This window comes from Miniopterus natalensis, chromosome 2 (assembly GCF_054644295.1).
Source record: "Miniopterus natalensis isolate mMinNat1 chromosome 2, mMinNat1.hap1, whole genome shotgun sequence".
NCBI classification, from domain to species: Eukaryota; Metazoa; Chordata; class Mammalia; order Chiroptera; family Miniopteridae; genus Miniopterus; species Miniopterus natalensis.
The window spans coordinates 13,276,285-13,293,218 of record NC_142082.1 but is presented as its reverse complement, the minus strand read 5'-3'; the positions used below and the strand labels follow the sequence as shown (position 1 = coordinate 13,293,218).

General features: G+C 43.8%; 1 protein-coding gene across 8 annotated transcripts in view; it reads right to left on the bottom strand.

The window, feature by feature from the left end:
• The window catches only part of DLC1 (DLC1 Rho GTPase activating protein), a 322,808-nt gene that overhangs the window by 32,590 nt on the left and 273,284 nt on the right, over window positions 1-16,934 (bottom strand). The window contains exon 1 of one of the 8 annotated variants that reach the window (XM_016209043.2): window positions 10,235-10,616. The exons of 6 other annotated variants lie outside the window; for them this stretch is intronic. In XM_016209043.2, the coding sequence (XP_016064529.2) occupies window positions 10,235-10,271 (37 nt within the window). In that variant the 5' untranslated portion in view covers window positions 10,272-10,616. Of the gene's footprint in view, window positions 1-10,057; window positions 10,157-10,234; window positions 10,617-16,934 lie in introns of those variants that run through there. One more of the 8 variants, XM_016209045.2, reaches the window with a different exon arrangement.

Sequence of the window (16,934 nt, the reverse complement as noted above, 5' to 3'; positions counted from 1 at the left end):
TTTCCTGGCATGATGGGATGACCCTACCTTCCCCTTCCCCCTCAACAGTGAGACAGAAATTCCCCAACCCCGTCACCATTCTGTTAAACTTGTCACCATTCTGTTACACTCACTGTTCTTAGCAGGTTGAGCAACAGTGATTGGGTGGAAGCAGGAAGTGCCTGCTTCCAGCTCCTGTGTGCTGTCTTCACAGCGAGCACTCTGCCTCCTATAACAACTCGCTACCAAAATCAGAGCTCGAGGCAAGCGCTGCTGCCTGAATTTCTTTCCCAAACAAAAGCCTAAGGAATCGGAGGACTAATTCAGACAGAGAATTATGGCTTGAATCCTTTCCCCTTGGCAGTTAATAAAAATAAATGTTAAACACACACAAATGCCAAAGACTGGTTATCAGGCATTACCTATGTAAAATGAATTCTAGTTGGGCCAAGTCAGATAGTAGTATTTATATATTAGTATTTATGAAACCCTAGTGTCACCTAATCACAGCCAAGATTTTGACTGGTAATTAGCAGCATTTCTACCCTCGAGTAGAATTCTAGACCTCTGCTGTGCATATTCTGAAAGAAACCAGTTAGGAAGTTTCTGAAAGACCTGTTGATACGAATTCAGTTTTTAAGGCCATCTGGCCTAAGAGCATGTGACTCAAATCCACTGCTAGGTATATTCTAGTAGAGTTACGCATTTAAGTGAAGCCAATCTTCCTTCATTTCCCCTTTTACTCAATATTTATTTATTGAACATCTACTAAGTATGTTGCCAATAGTGCTCAAAAACTGGAGACACAGGTTCCTGCCCCGAAACAGGAAGCCGAATGGAAAGGTAGTTCACAGTTGAGTGCATAGTGTCTGACGATCCTCTATTTAGGATGAATTGGTTTCTTAAGCGCTATTCTAAGGCCCACATATTTGTTAGGTCCTAAACGACCCTGTACAGGCAGAACCAGTGAATCCCCACTTCAAAGTGAAAGCCAAAGTCCTAACAGGAGCCCATATGTCCTGGCTCCTTACTACACTCATCCGTCACTCCATCTCCCTCAGGCTAAGTGATCCAGCTTGACTGGCCTCTTCTCACTCACCCTAATCACCCTTTCCTGCCTTATTTTTTATTCTTCCAAAATACTTATTATGTGTATTTTCTGTCTTTCCCCTCTGTAAGCTCCAAAAGGGCAAATCTGTCTGTTTTATTCTGATATAAATCCCATGCGCCTACAACAGTGTGGGGCACATAGTAGTTGCTCAATAAGCAAATGCGACATAAATAAATATGCCACAATATGATTATTGTTCTAATAACGTGGTCTTAATTTTTCTGACCAGGATCCACAATAAGAAATACATTTTACATTGTAACCTGTTACATGTGTGTATGCAGGTCATATGTATAAATATACACACATATTCACATAGAAAAATGTGTATATATAAGCATATGTAAAACTGAAACAAGTCTCACTAAGTAACACAGTAAGCAGTGCAGCCTTACATTTTTCTACTTTTTTCTGAAAATGTTATTTGGCCCCAGCCAGTTTGGCTCAGTGGTTAAAGCATTGGCCCGCAGACTGAAGGGTCCCGGGTTCTATTCCAGCCAAGGACACGTACCTCAGTTGCAGGCTGGATCCCTGGCCCTAGTCGGGGTACATGCGGAGGCAACCAATTGATGTGTCTTTCTTACATCGATGTTTATCTCCCCCCCACCTTCACTCTCTCTGAAAAGCAAAGGAAAAATATCCTCAGGTGAGGATTAAAAAGGGAAAAGGAAATGTTATTTGTTACCTACCAAAGCAACCAGTTGGAAATACATTATTTTAATTCACTGCCTTTTCAGAAGGAAGGAAGGAAGGGAGGGAGGGAGGGAGGGAGGGAGGGAGGGAGGGAGGGAGGGAGGGAGGAAGGAAGGGAGGGAGGGGGGAGGGGGGAGGGAGGAAGGAAGGAAGGAAGGGAGGGAGGGGGGAAGGAAGGAAGGAGGAAGGAGGGAGGGGGGAGGGAGGAAGGAAGGAAGGAAGGGAGGGAGGGGGGAAGGAAGGAAGGAGGAAGGAGGGAGGGAGGAGGGAGGAAGGAAACTAAGGACTTCAGTACAGTACAGAGGAGAATATGATGTGACACAGGAAAGACCTGTATGAATTCAGAGGTGGGAGGGGAGAGGGAGGGGGCTGCCGGAGACAAGTTTAATGTTTAGGCTCCGCCTTTATTTAAGGAGGGGTATGATCTACGGGAGACTGGACGGTGGGAGAGGAGATTGGGAGTGGAGAGACAGAAGCAGCTTCGTGCAGAGGCGGGAGAGCAGGTGTTAGCGACGGGCGGTGAGCGGCGGGGTTTACTGTAACAGCACGAAGGAAGCGGAGGCAGGGAGTGGGAAGCAGGTCATCCCGCAGGCAGACAGAAGCATCTCCTTGCCTGGTAACCCAAGGAGCAGCCAGCTCCATTTCCTCTGATGTAAAATAACTTTGCATCTGAGTGTCTCAAACACTTTCAAATAATCCATCACAGAAAGGGGGCAAAATATAACCTGTAACAGGTCAGGAAAACTGGTCCAGGAAAGAATTCATTGTTCAGTTAAGTAATTTTTAAGAAAATAATCTCTCTGGACCTATTTTCTCATCTGTAAAACATTGGATTGCCGTAGGCTTTACAAATCCCCTTAGGTTTCGGTTTGAGATTTCCTTTATGCTCAGTTCCCTTTCTCACCGACAACCTTAAGAATAGATTTCATTTCTACTGTCAGTTTTCCAGATTTATAATCAATTTCATATAGACATTCTTCCCTCAAAAAATCAGAACAATAGTAACTACTTTAAGTCACAATTCTGTAAATTCACTTTAAATCATGGACTGTTTTTGAGTCCGAGTAAGAACTGGAAGTTTGGGGGAGATACGTTGTTTTCTCTTTTTTCTTTTTTCTCTTGTTTGAGATTTGGAGGCAGATATGTTGCTTTCTAGTAAAGAGCGTTCCTAGAAATAATATAAAGGGGGGAAAGGACCCATTTTTTCCAACGATGCGATGACAACTTAATAAATAGCTTCACCTTGAAAGAACGAAACCTTGGGAGGCCCGCCCTGCAAGCCTATACCTGGGATTAGGCACATGATGCAAGGGCGACACTCAGCAACAAAAATTTAAATCATTTGAAATTCCCTTTGGGGATCATCTAGTTCAAGCATTTGCAAAATACTGTTTTTAACACAGACCAAAAAAAAACAAGTAGCACACATAAAAAAAATTCGTGCTTTTCCCTCGTAAAGGTAAACAGCTCAGTATTAATTCGAGCCCATGTATGACATGGTTTATCAGGCGCTCCAGACTTGAGCTGATCCAATTACTTCCAGGAACAGAAAATATCTCCCAACGAATCAAAATTGGCACTTACTACCCAGCACAGAGCAGTCCAACTGAAATGAAAATAAACTACTAAGGAAATGAATACTGCATCACCACCTTTCTATTTCATTTCAAGCGGGCAGAATTAAAAAAACAAAACCCTTTGGTTTATACATGCAAGCACACACACATTTTTAGTATTCTATATCAAACACTTATGCGTTTCAAACCATGCTTTGCTAAGAAAAATGATTTGAAATAGCTCTTAAAATACTGAACCATTTAAAGATGATAACTGCATAGATTAAGAAGACAATTTCAAGAAAGAAAATATATGTGTTAAGATTGTATAGTCCATTTCCTTTCAGTCTTATTATTTAGAGCAAAATACCTTCTTACAAACCTAAAGTAACCCCTACCATCTCCATCATTAAAGGTTGGCAAGCACATCCATTCTTCCTTTTAACATATGTTAACAAAGCAAACTCTACTAAGGTCTCCACCCACTTACCCCCAATCTTTGGTTTCTGCCTTAACTTCTAGGGCGCTCGCTGTATCACAGGAAATATAAAATACTGTGCAAATTGTAGGGCTACAAAAACTCATACATTAGAAATACAGGGAATAATGAGGAATTCTAAAGAAACTGTTCATCTATATTTTAGCTAATTCTGACAAAGACAAAAAAAGAAAATCAAGAGTCAAATAAACACATGGCAGGTACTGGTCAATATAAGCCATCTCTAGCCATTCCTATGTCTAACCTCAAACAGGTAACACTAGTCAATATGACTCTCTCAGTTTTGTGGCAACAAGTATTTTAAAAGGTATTACTGTCTTTTAACTGACCTAAAGAATCATTTTCATCAAAATTGCTTGTAACACCCAGTCCCTCCAAAACATACCATTTAATGGTGAAATTTTGATTCAGGTACCTCTATCTGGTTTAAGAACGTCTCTGATGTTATAACTGATACACTTTTCCTACAAACAAATTAAGACCCTCACTTTGTTGCTGTACACACATTGCTGACACTCCAGGCAGGAAGGGGTCTGAAGTTCCATTCAATTCACATGTGACCTTGGACTAGTCACTGAACTTCCCCACATCTCAGCAGGGAAGAGGCAATGTTTTTCCAGGCTGCTTTGCAAAGTTCTGGAATTTCCCACGAAATGACTTGTACAAACACACAAGGATGAGGCAAGATCCCTTTTTCATGCTATCTAGCTTGAAAAAGAATGTTGTGTGGAGACCGTCCCTTATGAGTTTCTGGTTTCTCCAGACCCGGGAGGTGACGATGATTTCAGAATTTCAGCATCTTCTATCTACTTTATCACCTGAATGTGACAAAAGGCACAATGTGGCTGTTGTGCAGCCCCGTGCATGGGCCACAGGCCTTCTCACCTCCAAGGGCCCTTCCTTTCCAGTTTCCTGAGAGCTGCAGCCTGAGAAATGCTACAGCCTCAGGGTGTGGAAAACTTTTGTCCCTCAGACATCCTCCAGGGACTCCCACAAGAAGGAAGGCGCCTTTCTGACAAGGCAGGAAGCAGCCTCCAGTCCTCTCCGCAGGACACTGGGAGGTGGGGCAAGAACAAAATGTGGATGGGAGGTGTCAAAGGCATCTGAGGACTTCAGCAACCTGCCAACCTCAGCCTTAGATTTTTCTCCTGGGGGCTGGAAGGGGAACCTGAAAAGGCCACCAAGTAGAGGTGCCTGTGAACGGGAAAGGAGCATGCTTGTGAAAAGGTCTAGCAGCAGGAAAAAAAAGCAAGGATGACTGATTAAGAGAAACTGACCCCTCTATGTTTGGCTTGATTTCAGTTAAGTTTTAACATTTTACCTTTGGGTGCCCAGGAACATGAATTCCTCACAGGCAGGCATTTTCATGATGCCGTTCAAATGTTTTCAGTAACATCTGTGAGAAAATTTTCCCTTAGATGTATTATCTTAAAAGACTTTCATTGAAGAAAGCATTCAGTACAGTTAACACAGGCTAGAATACAGGATCCCAGACCCCTTGTTTGCATGTCAGAGACAGAGGCTCAGTCTCCACCCACTAGGCCCCGGGGGAAGGGGCAAAACCCACTGCTTTTCCAGTCCTGAACCCTAACACTGTAGCTGCCTACCCAGGAGCTCAAGTCCCCTAGGAAACTGCAAAGTTACTGCAAGGCTCTACATGATGCCAAATGACAAGTATTGTTTCCTAAACAGAATCAACTCCCGTCTCCCTCAGCTGGACTCGACAGCCACACACAGCTGGTTGAAATCTTAGCTCTGCCATGTACAGTGAGTGATCTGGACAAGGCTTTTAACCCCTCGAGCCTCCAATTCCTCACCTGGGAAATGGAGACCACTGTATCTACTTCGTGGTGTTGCGGTACAAAATAAATGTGGCCATGAATGCAAACATGGTAAATTTTACTTCTGTAATAGTAATACTATCTTGTCAAAAGCCTGCACATCTTTTATAAAACTTAAGAAAGGAGTATCCATAATAGAGAAGGCTAAAAGTACCTAGGCTAAATGTGCAAGGCTTTCTTCCTGTCCACCATGAATTTCAATGGCAAGGAGGGAGTAGCTAGTGAGAAAAAAGTCAAGGCAGAGTAGACCTAATTAAAGAGCCCCCAGCAGGACCCCTCCCTACCCCTTATCATTGATCATGATAATCCTTAACAATAACAGGGGTCCCCCAAGGAAAACTGCAGACAGATAGGAAGAGCCCTTCTTAGCTAGGAATCTTACCCCTTTTACATTAATTAATTTCTGACTAATTTGAGCTCGAAAGAAACCACCACTGATTGCATTCACACCAGCAACCCATTCCTAGAAAACACAATTTAATCCTACAGCATCGTCTTTCTTAAAAGAGGAATCACCCTCAAGTCTTTAAATCCTTCCATGGCCAGAGTCAGCTCCAGAAAAGCATCTTCCTCCTAATTTCACCCAGGGCTATTGAAAAGAGGCCTTGGGAGGTCCTTTCCAGGACAGTGTTTGGTTATTTACACTTTATGGTTGGGCATTAGTTTACCTCCACCACCACAGGAGGAAAAGCTTCTATGTCTTGAATGCTGTATACAGATAATCCCTTTGCACTGTAGACCTACAATTGCCCCAAAGTAAGCATCTTAGGGGTAAAGTACTGTTAAAATAAGCACTCACAGAAATGCAGAGGAATGAATAAATTTAGGAATTCAATTTTCTCTCCTCCACTGGATCTCAACTCATATAATTCTCATCATTGGACTATGCAAAGATGAAAAATGAAAATCTCCTTTCTCCCCAGGTCTGCTTTATAATTTCACAAACAGGCTTGACCTGATGTGCACCTTCATGCCAGTTACACCATGGGGCCAGGTTTTGCTATAATGTTGTAAAGCAGGAATTTTCAATCTCATGGCACACGTACACTAATCACTAAAATTCTGCAGTACACCAAAAAATATATTGTCAATCTGACAAAAAAAAATAGGTCTAGCTTGGATTCATTCACACCTGGTGGCTATAATTGTGTTGGCTGTTATCATTTTTTTATTTTACAATATAAGGGAAAAGAGGTCAGTGCCCCTGACTAAATACTCAGGTATTGCACGTTTTAAAAAAATTCTTGCGGTACACCAGTTGAAAATTGCTTGTTCTAAAGCACCAATAATTGGGTCTTTAGTGATCTGGCCACAGCCAGGGAGGAAAGGGAAACATCTGAAGTTATTTTTACTTTTGCAAGTCTTCTGGCTGTACACGGTGAATGCTAGCTAGGGTGGGTCAAGTATTGTCTGGAGCCGGTCAGGGTCTTTTTTTCCCCCCTCTCTGCATGGCCTCATTTCCGTCTTCCTGTTGCTAGGAAGGAGAATTAAGCATGAGAAACTCGTGTTTACAATACTGGACCATCCTGTCCAGCACAAGGCTCTCTTCAGAAAAGTACGATTCACTTCACCCACTGTACTTTGCATGCCCCAGTCTTCTGGACCAATTCACCCTTCCCTGGATATTTTCAAATTGCATATTTACTCGCCTAAGTCATAAAAATACCACTCTCATTTGAACATTGCATCATGGCTTAAAATCACCAAGGGAAACCCAAGTACTTATTTTTGTATTTGAAACCACCTCTTGGAATCCCACCAAGCCTCTGACTGTCGGCATCTCGCTGGGGCCCGCCATGTCCCCTTTAAGCCCCCGCACTAATTCTACACCATATACAGTTTTCACTCACTTCACAGTAGTAACTTGTTTAATCACAACAGGTTTTCCTGTTAATGTGGTATCTTTTCCAGAAGCAACCAAACATCCTTTTTTCATGTAAAAACATCCTTAAACCTTACTTTGTCTTTGCTCTTTGAAACGCAGTATAAAACAGTAACAAAAAAATAAACAAATAAAGAAGGGCTTTAGGTTAAAGTGCAACTGGCCTCTCACCTTCACTCCACAAATATAGGAAAATCCTTTGACTGGTCCAGTGTATTAGAACTTGGAACACTGCCTACGATTAGCCATAGTGAACTACGTACGTGTCTTTTCAACCTTTTCACTCTTGAAGATGTACGTGGTATTTCTCCTAAGATCTATACCTGGGAAGTTAAGACACGTGGAAGTCACCAAAACCACTTTTCCCATCCACTCTAGCGCAAGATTTAAGTTGGGAGCTACTTATTCTGATCCCGCAGAGTTGGGAAACCAAGTCAGCTTCTAGCAAACTTGGTGTAAGATGTTCTTGAGCTTCTAGCCAACTTGGTGTAAGGTGTCACTCAGCTTGAATAAAAATAAAATGTTTTTGTCAAAAGCAAACTTTTGAAAGCAGCTGGGAGAGAAAGTCAGTCTGCTGTGCTTCAATTTTAAACTCTGAACAGTAGTACTAATCATAAAAATATGCACCCAGGCTTGGGCCACGCTATAAATCTGGCACACTACAATAAAAGTTAATACAAGCAATCGCCAACATTTTCTCAGAAAATGTCTTGAAATAACTTCTGAACGTACATCTGCTAACTATTTGACACTCAATCTCCAGGACTTTAGTTCTTCTATTAGGGGGGCTGCCGACTTCCAGGGCACCCCTCCGACCATCTGCTGCAGTCTGCAAGCCAAGATGGCACTGGGTGCCTCCACTAATTCCACACTTATGGTCTGCAAATGATCTCTGCGGAGGACCAGATGGATGCTGAATTAGTCAACCTCTTCGAGCTGCTGATAGATTTACATCCAGGGTTCTGCTGGGCTATTATTTTCCCTCACCCTTTCAGCAGTTTGGGGAAAATAAAAGTAATTTGAGACTCAGTATTCTTGTCTCCAGAGCTGTGATTTTTTTCTACCCAAATGCGTCATAGATGCCACCCTCATGAATCTTTCTGGAGTGGGCAGCAGTGCCCAGGCTGCAGTCCTCCAGGCCGACGGCTGAACCGGCCTGCGAATGCTGAGAAGGAGCCCATTTGCTAATCACGTTGAGTGTACAGGAGGGACTCACTCACAGCTAGCGTGGGGCAAGGTTTCTCCACCGAGCGGACGGACTGCACGCAGGGGCTTCCTTCTACAGTAACTACAGAAACCGGTATTTGGGGAACATCAGGACCAGACACTGCGCTAAGCACTCCTATTAGCTCGTCTGACGTTCACCACCTCCCCCCGTGGAAAACAGTTATAACCCCACGTCGCCGATGATGGAGGCACAGGGAGGGTCACCTCCCAGATTCACCAGCGAGCAGGCTGCGGGCGCAGGATTCCCGGCGCGCCCCCCCCCCCCGGGTCCGCTCGAGCCTCCCCCGTAACGGGCTGAGCTCTAGAAGGGCGCTCGGCTCGCTGAGTTACACGTAGCGGGGCCGGCTGGCGGCCGCCAACCCTGCAACTTGTTCGGTAGGATCAAAAGCTCGGCCGTGACGTCGGAGGTGGGGACAAGGTCACCGAGTGTGGCCGGGCTCCAAAAGGCCGTCACCTCCTTCGCAAGCAGTCGGGTCGGGAGGCGAGCTTCCTTCCTTTCGCTGGCCCCGGGACTCGCTCCGCGCGGGCCCCCTCCGGAGCCAAGGGCGTGGGCACCTCGATGGGACATTTTACATTTTACGAAACCCATTCAACGGCCCAGCACAAGAAGTTACACTGCGGCCTTTCTAGCAGGACCCCTCATGTGCAAACAAACCCTGGGGCTTGCCAAAGAGCTTCAAGACTCTCCAGGGGCGGCGGCCACTAAACTGAGCCTTTTCTGAGTTACTGTACAGCGTTTAAAATATTTCAAGAAAACGGTTTGAAATTAAGACAACTATTTGATTAATCTACTTTCAGTTTAAAAAAATTTTTTTTTTCCAAATGCCACTACGATCTAAACACCCCTAAGTAATAAACTCCTAGGTAGGCAAAGCTGGTTTTGGACTTGTCTGGTGAAGGAAATCAAGTACCGAGCCTTGAAAGAGCCCCGGAGGAAAGATACCACAAAGGCGGTCACGCCACGGTCCTCGGAGCCGGAGGCCATCATCGCCTGGTATTTCCAGGGGCGATGGAAGCCGCCTGGCCCCGAGCTCCCCGCTTGGCCCCGCGCCCCACGCCCGGCCATGCACCACGAGCCCGGCCAAGCACCCGCAGCCCCAGCGGGAAGTTAACGCGGGCTTCACTCATTAGTCGCGGTAGCGCCCGGCCCGCAGCCCTTCCGGGAGCCCCCCGGACGCGCCAGCCTGTGAGCCAAGCAATGGGCAGCCAGGGGTCATTACCCGAGATTAAGACCTCCCCCCCAAACCCCTTGTTTTCCCCACACTCCACCTCCTCCACTCCAAGAAACTCGGGCGACTCGGTCCCAAGCCTCCTCGGAAAGCGTTTCAAAAGCACAGAACGCCAGGCACCGACTTGACAAGGTGGGGTGACATTTCCTCCGCGGCGGGTCCCTTCCGCAGCTCGCTCCCGCAGCTGGCCTAACGGCAAGGCACAAGTCTAGCTTACGTGTTAGGATCATGGTGTCCGGCTTCTTTCTGCACATCAAGTGCGGCGGGGGCGGCGGGCGTACAGTGGGGAAATCGAGGTAGCCCGAGACACCTGGGCTTCCGCGCGGGGCGCACGGCGGCTCCCAGGGACGCGCGCTCCAGCGGTCCTCAGCGCATCCCTGCCAGCCTCTCGGTGCCGCTCGCCACGGCCCAGACACAACGCAGAGTTTTTCAGAGGTCGAAGAGGGAGAGCGCTCAGGGAGCGGGGCGAGAAGCCCGGGACCGGTTACTCCTGCTGCGAAGATCGGCCATAGCCGGGCAGCAGCGAAGCGCCCCCGCACCCGCTGCTCCAGCGCACAGTCTCCGGCGCGGCCTCCCGCTGCGCCCGCCAGCAGGACCCACCCCGAGGGCGGGGCAGGGGGCCTCCTCCCCACCTCCCAGGTAGCCCGCCGCGGCCGCCGCAGCCCTCTGGCCCCGCCCGCTCGCCTCGCCTCGCCCCGCCCCGGGCCCCGCCCCCGCTCCCTCCCCGCCGCTGGGCCCTCCCGCCTCGGCCGCGGGCAGTCCGCTGGCCCCGCCTAGCCCGCCCGCACCTCCTCGGCGGGACTGGAATGCTAGGCTCTGGCGCTGCGCACGTCTGCAGCAGGAAACGCCTAAAGGTCTCCAACCCCGGGAGCCCGGGGCAAAGGCAAAGGCTGTGCCCTCTAGGCGCCTACTTGGACGGGAGGTTTCCGCTGGGCACCGCGCACTTTTCCTGTTTTTCTTGGTAGCTTTGCACACTTTTTAAAAATCTCTGTAATTCTCCCTTTCATTCTGGTAGGAACCGCAAAAATTCGCGTGAACAGAGGAGAAGCGGGAAAGTATGAATAAACCAGCCTTTTCTGATCTGTAAAATGGGGAAAGTACCAGTCCTTTAGAAATTCATTAATCATTGCTAAAGCCCCTAGGCGTAATGTAAGTAATGAACACAGCTGGAATGAAGGATGCGTTTTTCCTCTGTTGAGTACTTCTGTGTGCAAATCCTGGCCCTTGGCTACAACCTAACGCAGCTCCTGGAACTGGTAGGACCCGACCCCAGACTGCAGAGTTGGAATCTTTGATGGTGATAACCTGCGTTTTTACAAGTGCTCAGTTATTCTAGTGCACTGTAATTTGAGGCTCCTGATATACTAGGAAGCCTAATTGTCTTAAAGCTAATAACTGAATACAATCTCTATAAGATTAAAAAAAATCCAAACCAGAGTTCCATGAAAATTTACTTTGGGGCTAATTGATACTTTCTGCCTATTATTTCTGGGCATTATTGAGAGCATTTACTACGTGCCCAACCCTGTTCTACACTCTGGAGGTATCTCAGTGAGCAAAAAACGACAAACACCCCATCCCTCCTGGAGTTTACTTCCTGGTGGGGAAGATGCACAATAAACTAAATAAGTGAAATACATGTAGTGTCTTAGATAGCACTCTATAAAGCAAGGGATCGAGGAGCTGGGGCAGTCTATTTTTAAATTGGGTTAGATGCAAATGGGAGAATTTAGTTTCTTAGTTTAAAATGCATTGGTTTCATAGTCATGCCTTAGTTCACATACACAAAATTCTCTTTTACCTGTTTTTCAAAAACAAAATAAAAATGCTACCTCCACCACTGGCCCCTTAATTTACCCAGACCAGAATTAGGCCCTGGAGAGTGGCATTTTAGGAGGGCATAGGGCTTCTCTATTCAACAATATGTCCAGGGCTTTTACCTACCTACAACTGTTCAGTAAGACAAGGGTCTCAAGGTCTGGGCGGTTCCTACTAAACGTTCTTCTTGATAAAAGTTCAAATGTAGCACAGTATTTTGCAGACACAGCAGTAAACAGGATGACCTTGATAGGGACCCAACCAGATTAAGTGTAGCCAACTGGAAGGAAGTTAACATGTAATTAACCAAATAGTGTATAGAAGCAATAGCTAAACTTCCCTTTCCCAGACAGAGCTGTGGATGTGAATCCCATCTCCTTTACGTGCTTCAAATAAATGAGATGACCACCTCTGGTTCTTGATAGAACATCCCAAGGGGAGAGCCCTTGAGTTGAGGAGCACAACTTACAGGGACACAAAGGTAAGCAAGAGCAGGCCCACCTCTGCCTACTTAGAGGGAGGCAAATCGGGGCACATGAAAAAGAGGTGCTGTGAGGGCCAGGAAACAGGGACTTGACCTGGCCCAGGACAAGAAGAGGGAGCTGCCCACTGAAGTTTGGGTGCTGAAGGAGCTGTCAAAGTGTCTGCACACAATTGCCAGCAAGGAGGAGTGTGATTCCAGGGAATGCTGGATAAGTAAGGACAAGAACTTTCAGTTCCCTGCATGACTGTGTTTAAGAATTCTTTTAATCCTTAGCAGTGAGAATCCGTTTTAATGGAAGAAGGTATCCCATGATCAAATCTGCATTCTGAAAAGATCACCCAGGCTGCAGTGTGTATTTCAAACTTGGAAATTAGAAATACACCTCCTAAATATACTAATTTCCCTTATTTATTAAAAAATCCAAACCTTAAAAATATAGATGTTCTAAGCATCTCCTCCAAAGCATGTGAATTCTCAGAATAAGTTCTTAATGTTTATTAGCTGAGAGAAGTTGTCTTTTAGTTTAATTAAGTTTCTGTGAGTCTGAGCAATCCCCATATACCAAGCCTAGTAAGTATTCATCTTTCCAGAATAAAGCATGCTAACATTTTTGTCTCTTCTTGTTTAAGCCTCATTTCTTTTTCCTTGATTACTGATGCCGTCTTCTCTGGATCTTCTCTAATTGCATTATATCTCTGGAGATTTGTACTATGTGAATTGTTCATTGTCTAATAAGACTAGTAACTACAAAGACACTTTCCTTGGTGATGCATTGTTTGGCATCACTGAATTTCATCATCTTCTACCTTTCTTTGGTTTACTGACACAGTCTGTGTCCTGGGCCAAACCCCAGTTTTCACAGTTTTAATTCTCAGTCCTGTTAGAAATGGACATGCTACATTTTGAAGGCTGCTACACACATATAATAGTGGTTGAGGCAGGACTTTTGGAGCAGGCCACTTACTAGCTGTGCGATGAACACATTATTTAGCTCTCAAACTTCAGTTTATCTTTACAACAGGAGGTTGACATAGTGCACAGTTCATGGAGTTTTTAATGAGGATGGAATAAGATAATGCAGGCACGTGCTTAGCACACAGTAGGCACTTGATAATGTTAGCTATTATATAGCACTAAGTGGGTGCATAAGCAAAAACATGCAATTCCTACTTAAATAATTATCTAGGAGAAGATTAAAACAAAACAAGACCTTGACTTTAACCTTTCTCAATCTGAGGACCTTTACAAACTGGGGGAAGGAAGGAGTGGAAAAGTCATTAAGAGTGTCAACACAAACAGCGGTGCTTTACCAGATGAAAGAGGGTCTCTGGGACAGTTCAGAGCCCTGCCTCTTCACTTAACCTTCAACTTATCACCCAAGGTTTTGCGTGTCTGTCACAGGCAGATGACATTAGATTGGGTTTGTTAGCTGATCTACAGTGAGATTTGGGTATTGAAACGCTGGACTCTTAAGAGGCAGGGATTAATGTGTAGCCCATTTGCCCACCAGCAGTCCACGTTCCTCTGAAACCCCTTCAATACATAGGAGTAAAAAACCAACACAAACTACATGAGGTTCTACTGTCGTCAATTATTTGTTCTTAAGGGCAGATTAGAAAAAAAGAAAGAAAAAAGGTTTGACATGAGGTCCTATGCTGTTTGCTCGTTTCCATGCTCTTCTCCGTTTGGGCATCAGCTTCATGGCAGCTATTCACAGGAATATCCATACCCTGTCTCTCTGGATGTTTTTCACATTCAACTGTCATATTACCAAGGCTAGAAAAACCACATAGCTGACTCTTAAACTGCATGACAGAAAGCCGAGTGACTAAGGACAACCGCTTGCATTTTTTCCACTATCCTGTTTTTTTTTTTTTCTTTTTTAAAGATCTAAAAAGTGTCTACAGGCACTCAGGCAGGTAATACTGGTTAGGAAAGCAAGCCGTGGCAGGCAGGTGAGAACCCAGGAGCCCAGGACCCTCCAAGAGGACAGCGCCACACGGGCCCATTGGATTGTTGGCAAATGTTAACATACCCAGCCCCGCTGCTCGGGGCTTGAAGATTTTTCAAGATCCCCTAGATTTCGATATTTTTATATCAAATCTCCCAATTTTTAGATGCTGGCAACAAACTTTTTAAAAAAATTGATTTTGAGAGAGAGGAAGGGGGTGGGGAGAGAGAAACATCGATTTGTTGCTCCACTTGTTTCTGTGTTCATTGGTTGATTCTTGTATGTGCCCTGATGGGGGTGAAACCCACAACCTTGGCCTATGGGGATGACGCTCTAAACAACTGAGCGACCCAGCCAGGGCCCAGATGGCAACAAATTTAAAAAAAATCTAAACCCATTCCAAGTAATTTCAACTTTGGGCTTCATCGAGCCCTGGGGCAACTAATTTAAACCTCTGCCCTAGTGATATGAGCCAAGCAATCTCTTAGGAAATTTCTCTCCCACAGGAACAAAAAGATTCCTGCGCTTGGAGTGTCGTAATATAATTTGTGTTCAATGCAGCATTGTGAAATTAGTACATAAAATAATTTTATTTGTAATGTTCAAAGGAAATATGACAAATAACAAAGTTTTGAAAATAACTTTTAAACAGTATTAATTTAAGAGAAGTACTTACATTCAAAATACAATGGTTGTCCTTAAAACATTCATTTATGTCTAAGCTTCAGTGACCCAAATCTGGGTTCTTCCCCACCATCTATCATGGTATCTAGTCTTTTCAGAAATGTTTAAAACCCAAATTTAGGGGGTGTAGGATGGGGCAAGCCGAGAGCAAGAGAGGGCTTAGGCAGTGAAATAAATTCACCCCTTTTAAATTTTACCAGAACTAGCTTTCTTTTTCAGTCAGACCTTTTTGACAACATTTTTGAACAATTTAAGTTTAAAACGTAGGGAGGGTTTACTTAGTCTACCAGTGACATTTTTGGTTAAAAAGGGAAGAGCCCCTTGTTCCTGCATAAGTATGATATAAATCTACTTTTTGGATAATCACGTAAGCCCAAATATGAAGCAGCCTGGCACAGTATTTCTATCATTTAACAAATATTTTTTAACCCTTAGAAAAGGCAGTGTGTTGGTGAAACAAAAATGAACATGAATAAATAAGTCCTGGGGATGTAGTGTACAGCATGGTGACTATAATTAATAAAATAATACTGGATTGTATATTTGAAAGTTGCTGAGAGAGATCTTAAAAGTTATTACCACAAGAAAAAAAATTTGTAACTGTGTATGGTGATGGATGTTAACTAGACTTAATGTGGTGATCGTTTTCCAATATATACATATATCGAGTCATTATGTTTTACATATGAAACTAATATAATGTTATATGTTAGTTATACCTCAATAAAAAAATAACTTTAGCAAATGACTAAAAACAATGACCATGAAGAGAGGGCTTGGAAGAGAAAGCCATTGGTGGAAAGTAGAGCAGATCCAGTTCTGGAATAGTTCAGTGGAGCATTTGAACATACTGAATTCTCAATTCTGGTTTGATAAATCAATGGGCGTGCTTTCCTGAGATAATTACAATATTTACCGCAGGATCTCCTTTAAAGGCTCTTTCATTTAACAGCTCGGGTAGTTGGTTAGCCTAAGGCCTCTCTGCTCCAAGTGGCAGAGAAGTGAACCCTGGAATGCTGGCTCCCAGTCAGTGCCCCTGCGCCCCACCTCCCATCTGACCTTCACCAGTGACGTCTCTGACTCTTTCCTGGGGCCTCTGACAACACAAAAATCAAGCCAAGCGAAAAGTCAAAATTGCAATGTTTTGACTCCATGAAAGAACCTGGGCTACTTTCCCACTGAATTAGCCCATTTTAATGGCATGCTTTGATTCTTTGTTTATTCTGACATTACCCTTGATTTAAGAGTTATTTTTTGAGCTTGTAAAAAATCATTCATTGAAAGTTGGAGCTGGATAACATTATTTTATAAGTACTAATAATATTTAATATTTTGCTCTCTAATCATTTAAAATTTATAACTATAAAACATTCATTACTAAAAAGTTAAAAATGACAAAAAAGTATAAAGAAAAAAATGAAACCTTCTCATAATTTCACTACCAGATATAATTTCAGATTTATTTTCATGTCTATCCTGGTCAGGTACTTAAGGTAAAGATACTTGATTGTACAAAATTGAGATCATAGTACATATTGTTCTGTAATATTTTATTTCACTTAATATATCTGAAGACTGTGACTTTTTATGGTCGTTTCATATTCCATCTATGGATAAACCATTATTTCTTTTTTCAATATTCTTGCTTAATAAATTTTAAAGGGCAAGAATGATAATTTCCCTAGGCATATTCATTTACTTTGAATTAAGAGATCAAAGGATATTAGGACATTTAATATATATTTCTGAACTCTCATCCAGAAGGTTTGTATCTATTTTGCATATTGACCAGTGTATGAATGTACCCATTTCTCTTCATGTTAAGAATTGCCAGCATTATAACTTCCATTTCTATTGCTAATTTAATAAACAAAAAGGTCTCATTATTATTATTTCACATTTGTTTGAATATGAAACTGGCTGAATTTTTTTATTGTAGTAAAATATATATAACGTAAAATTTATGATTTTAGTCATTTT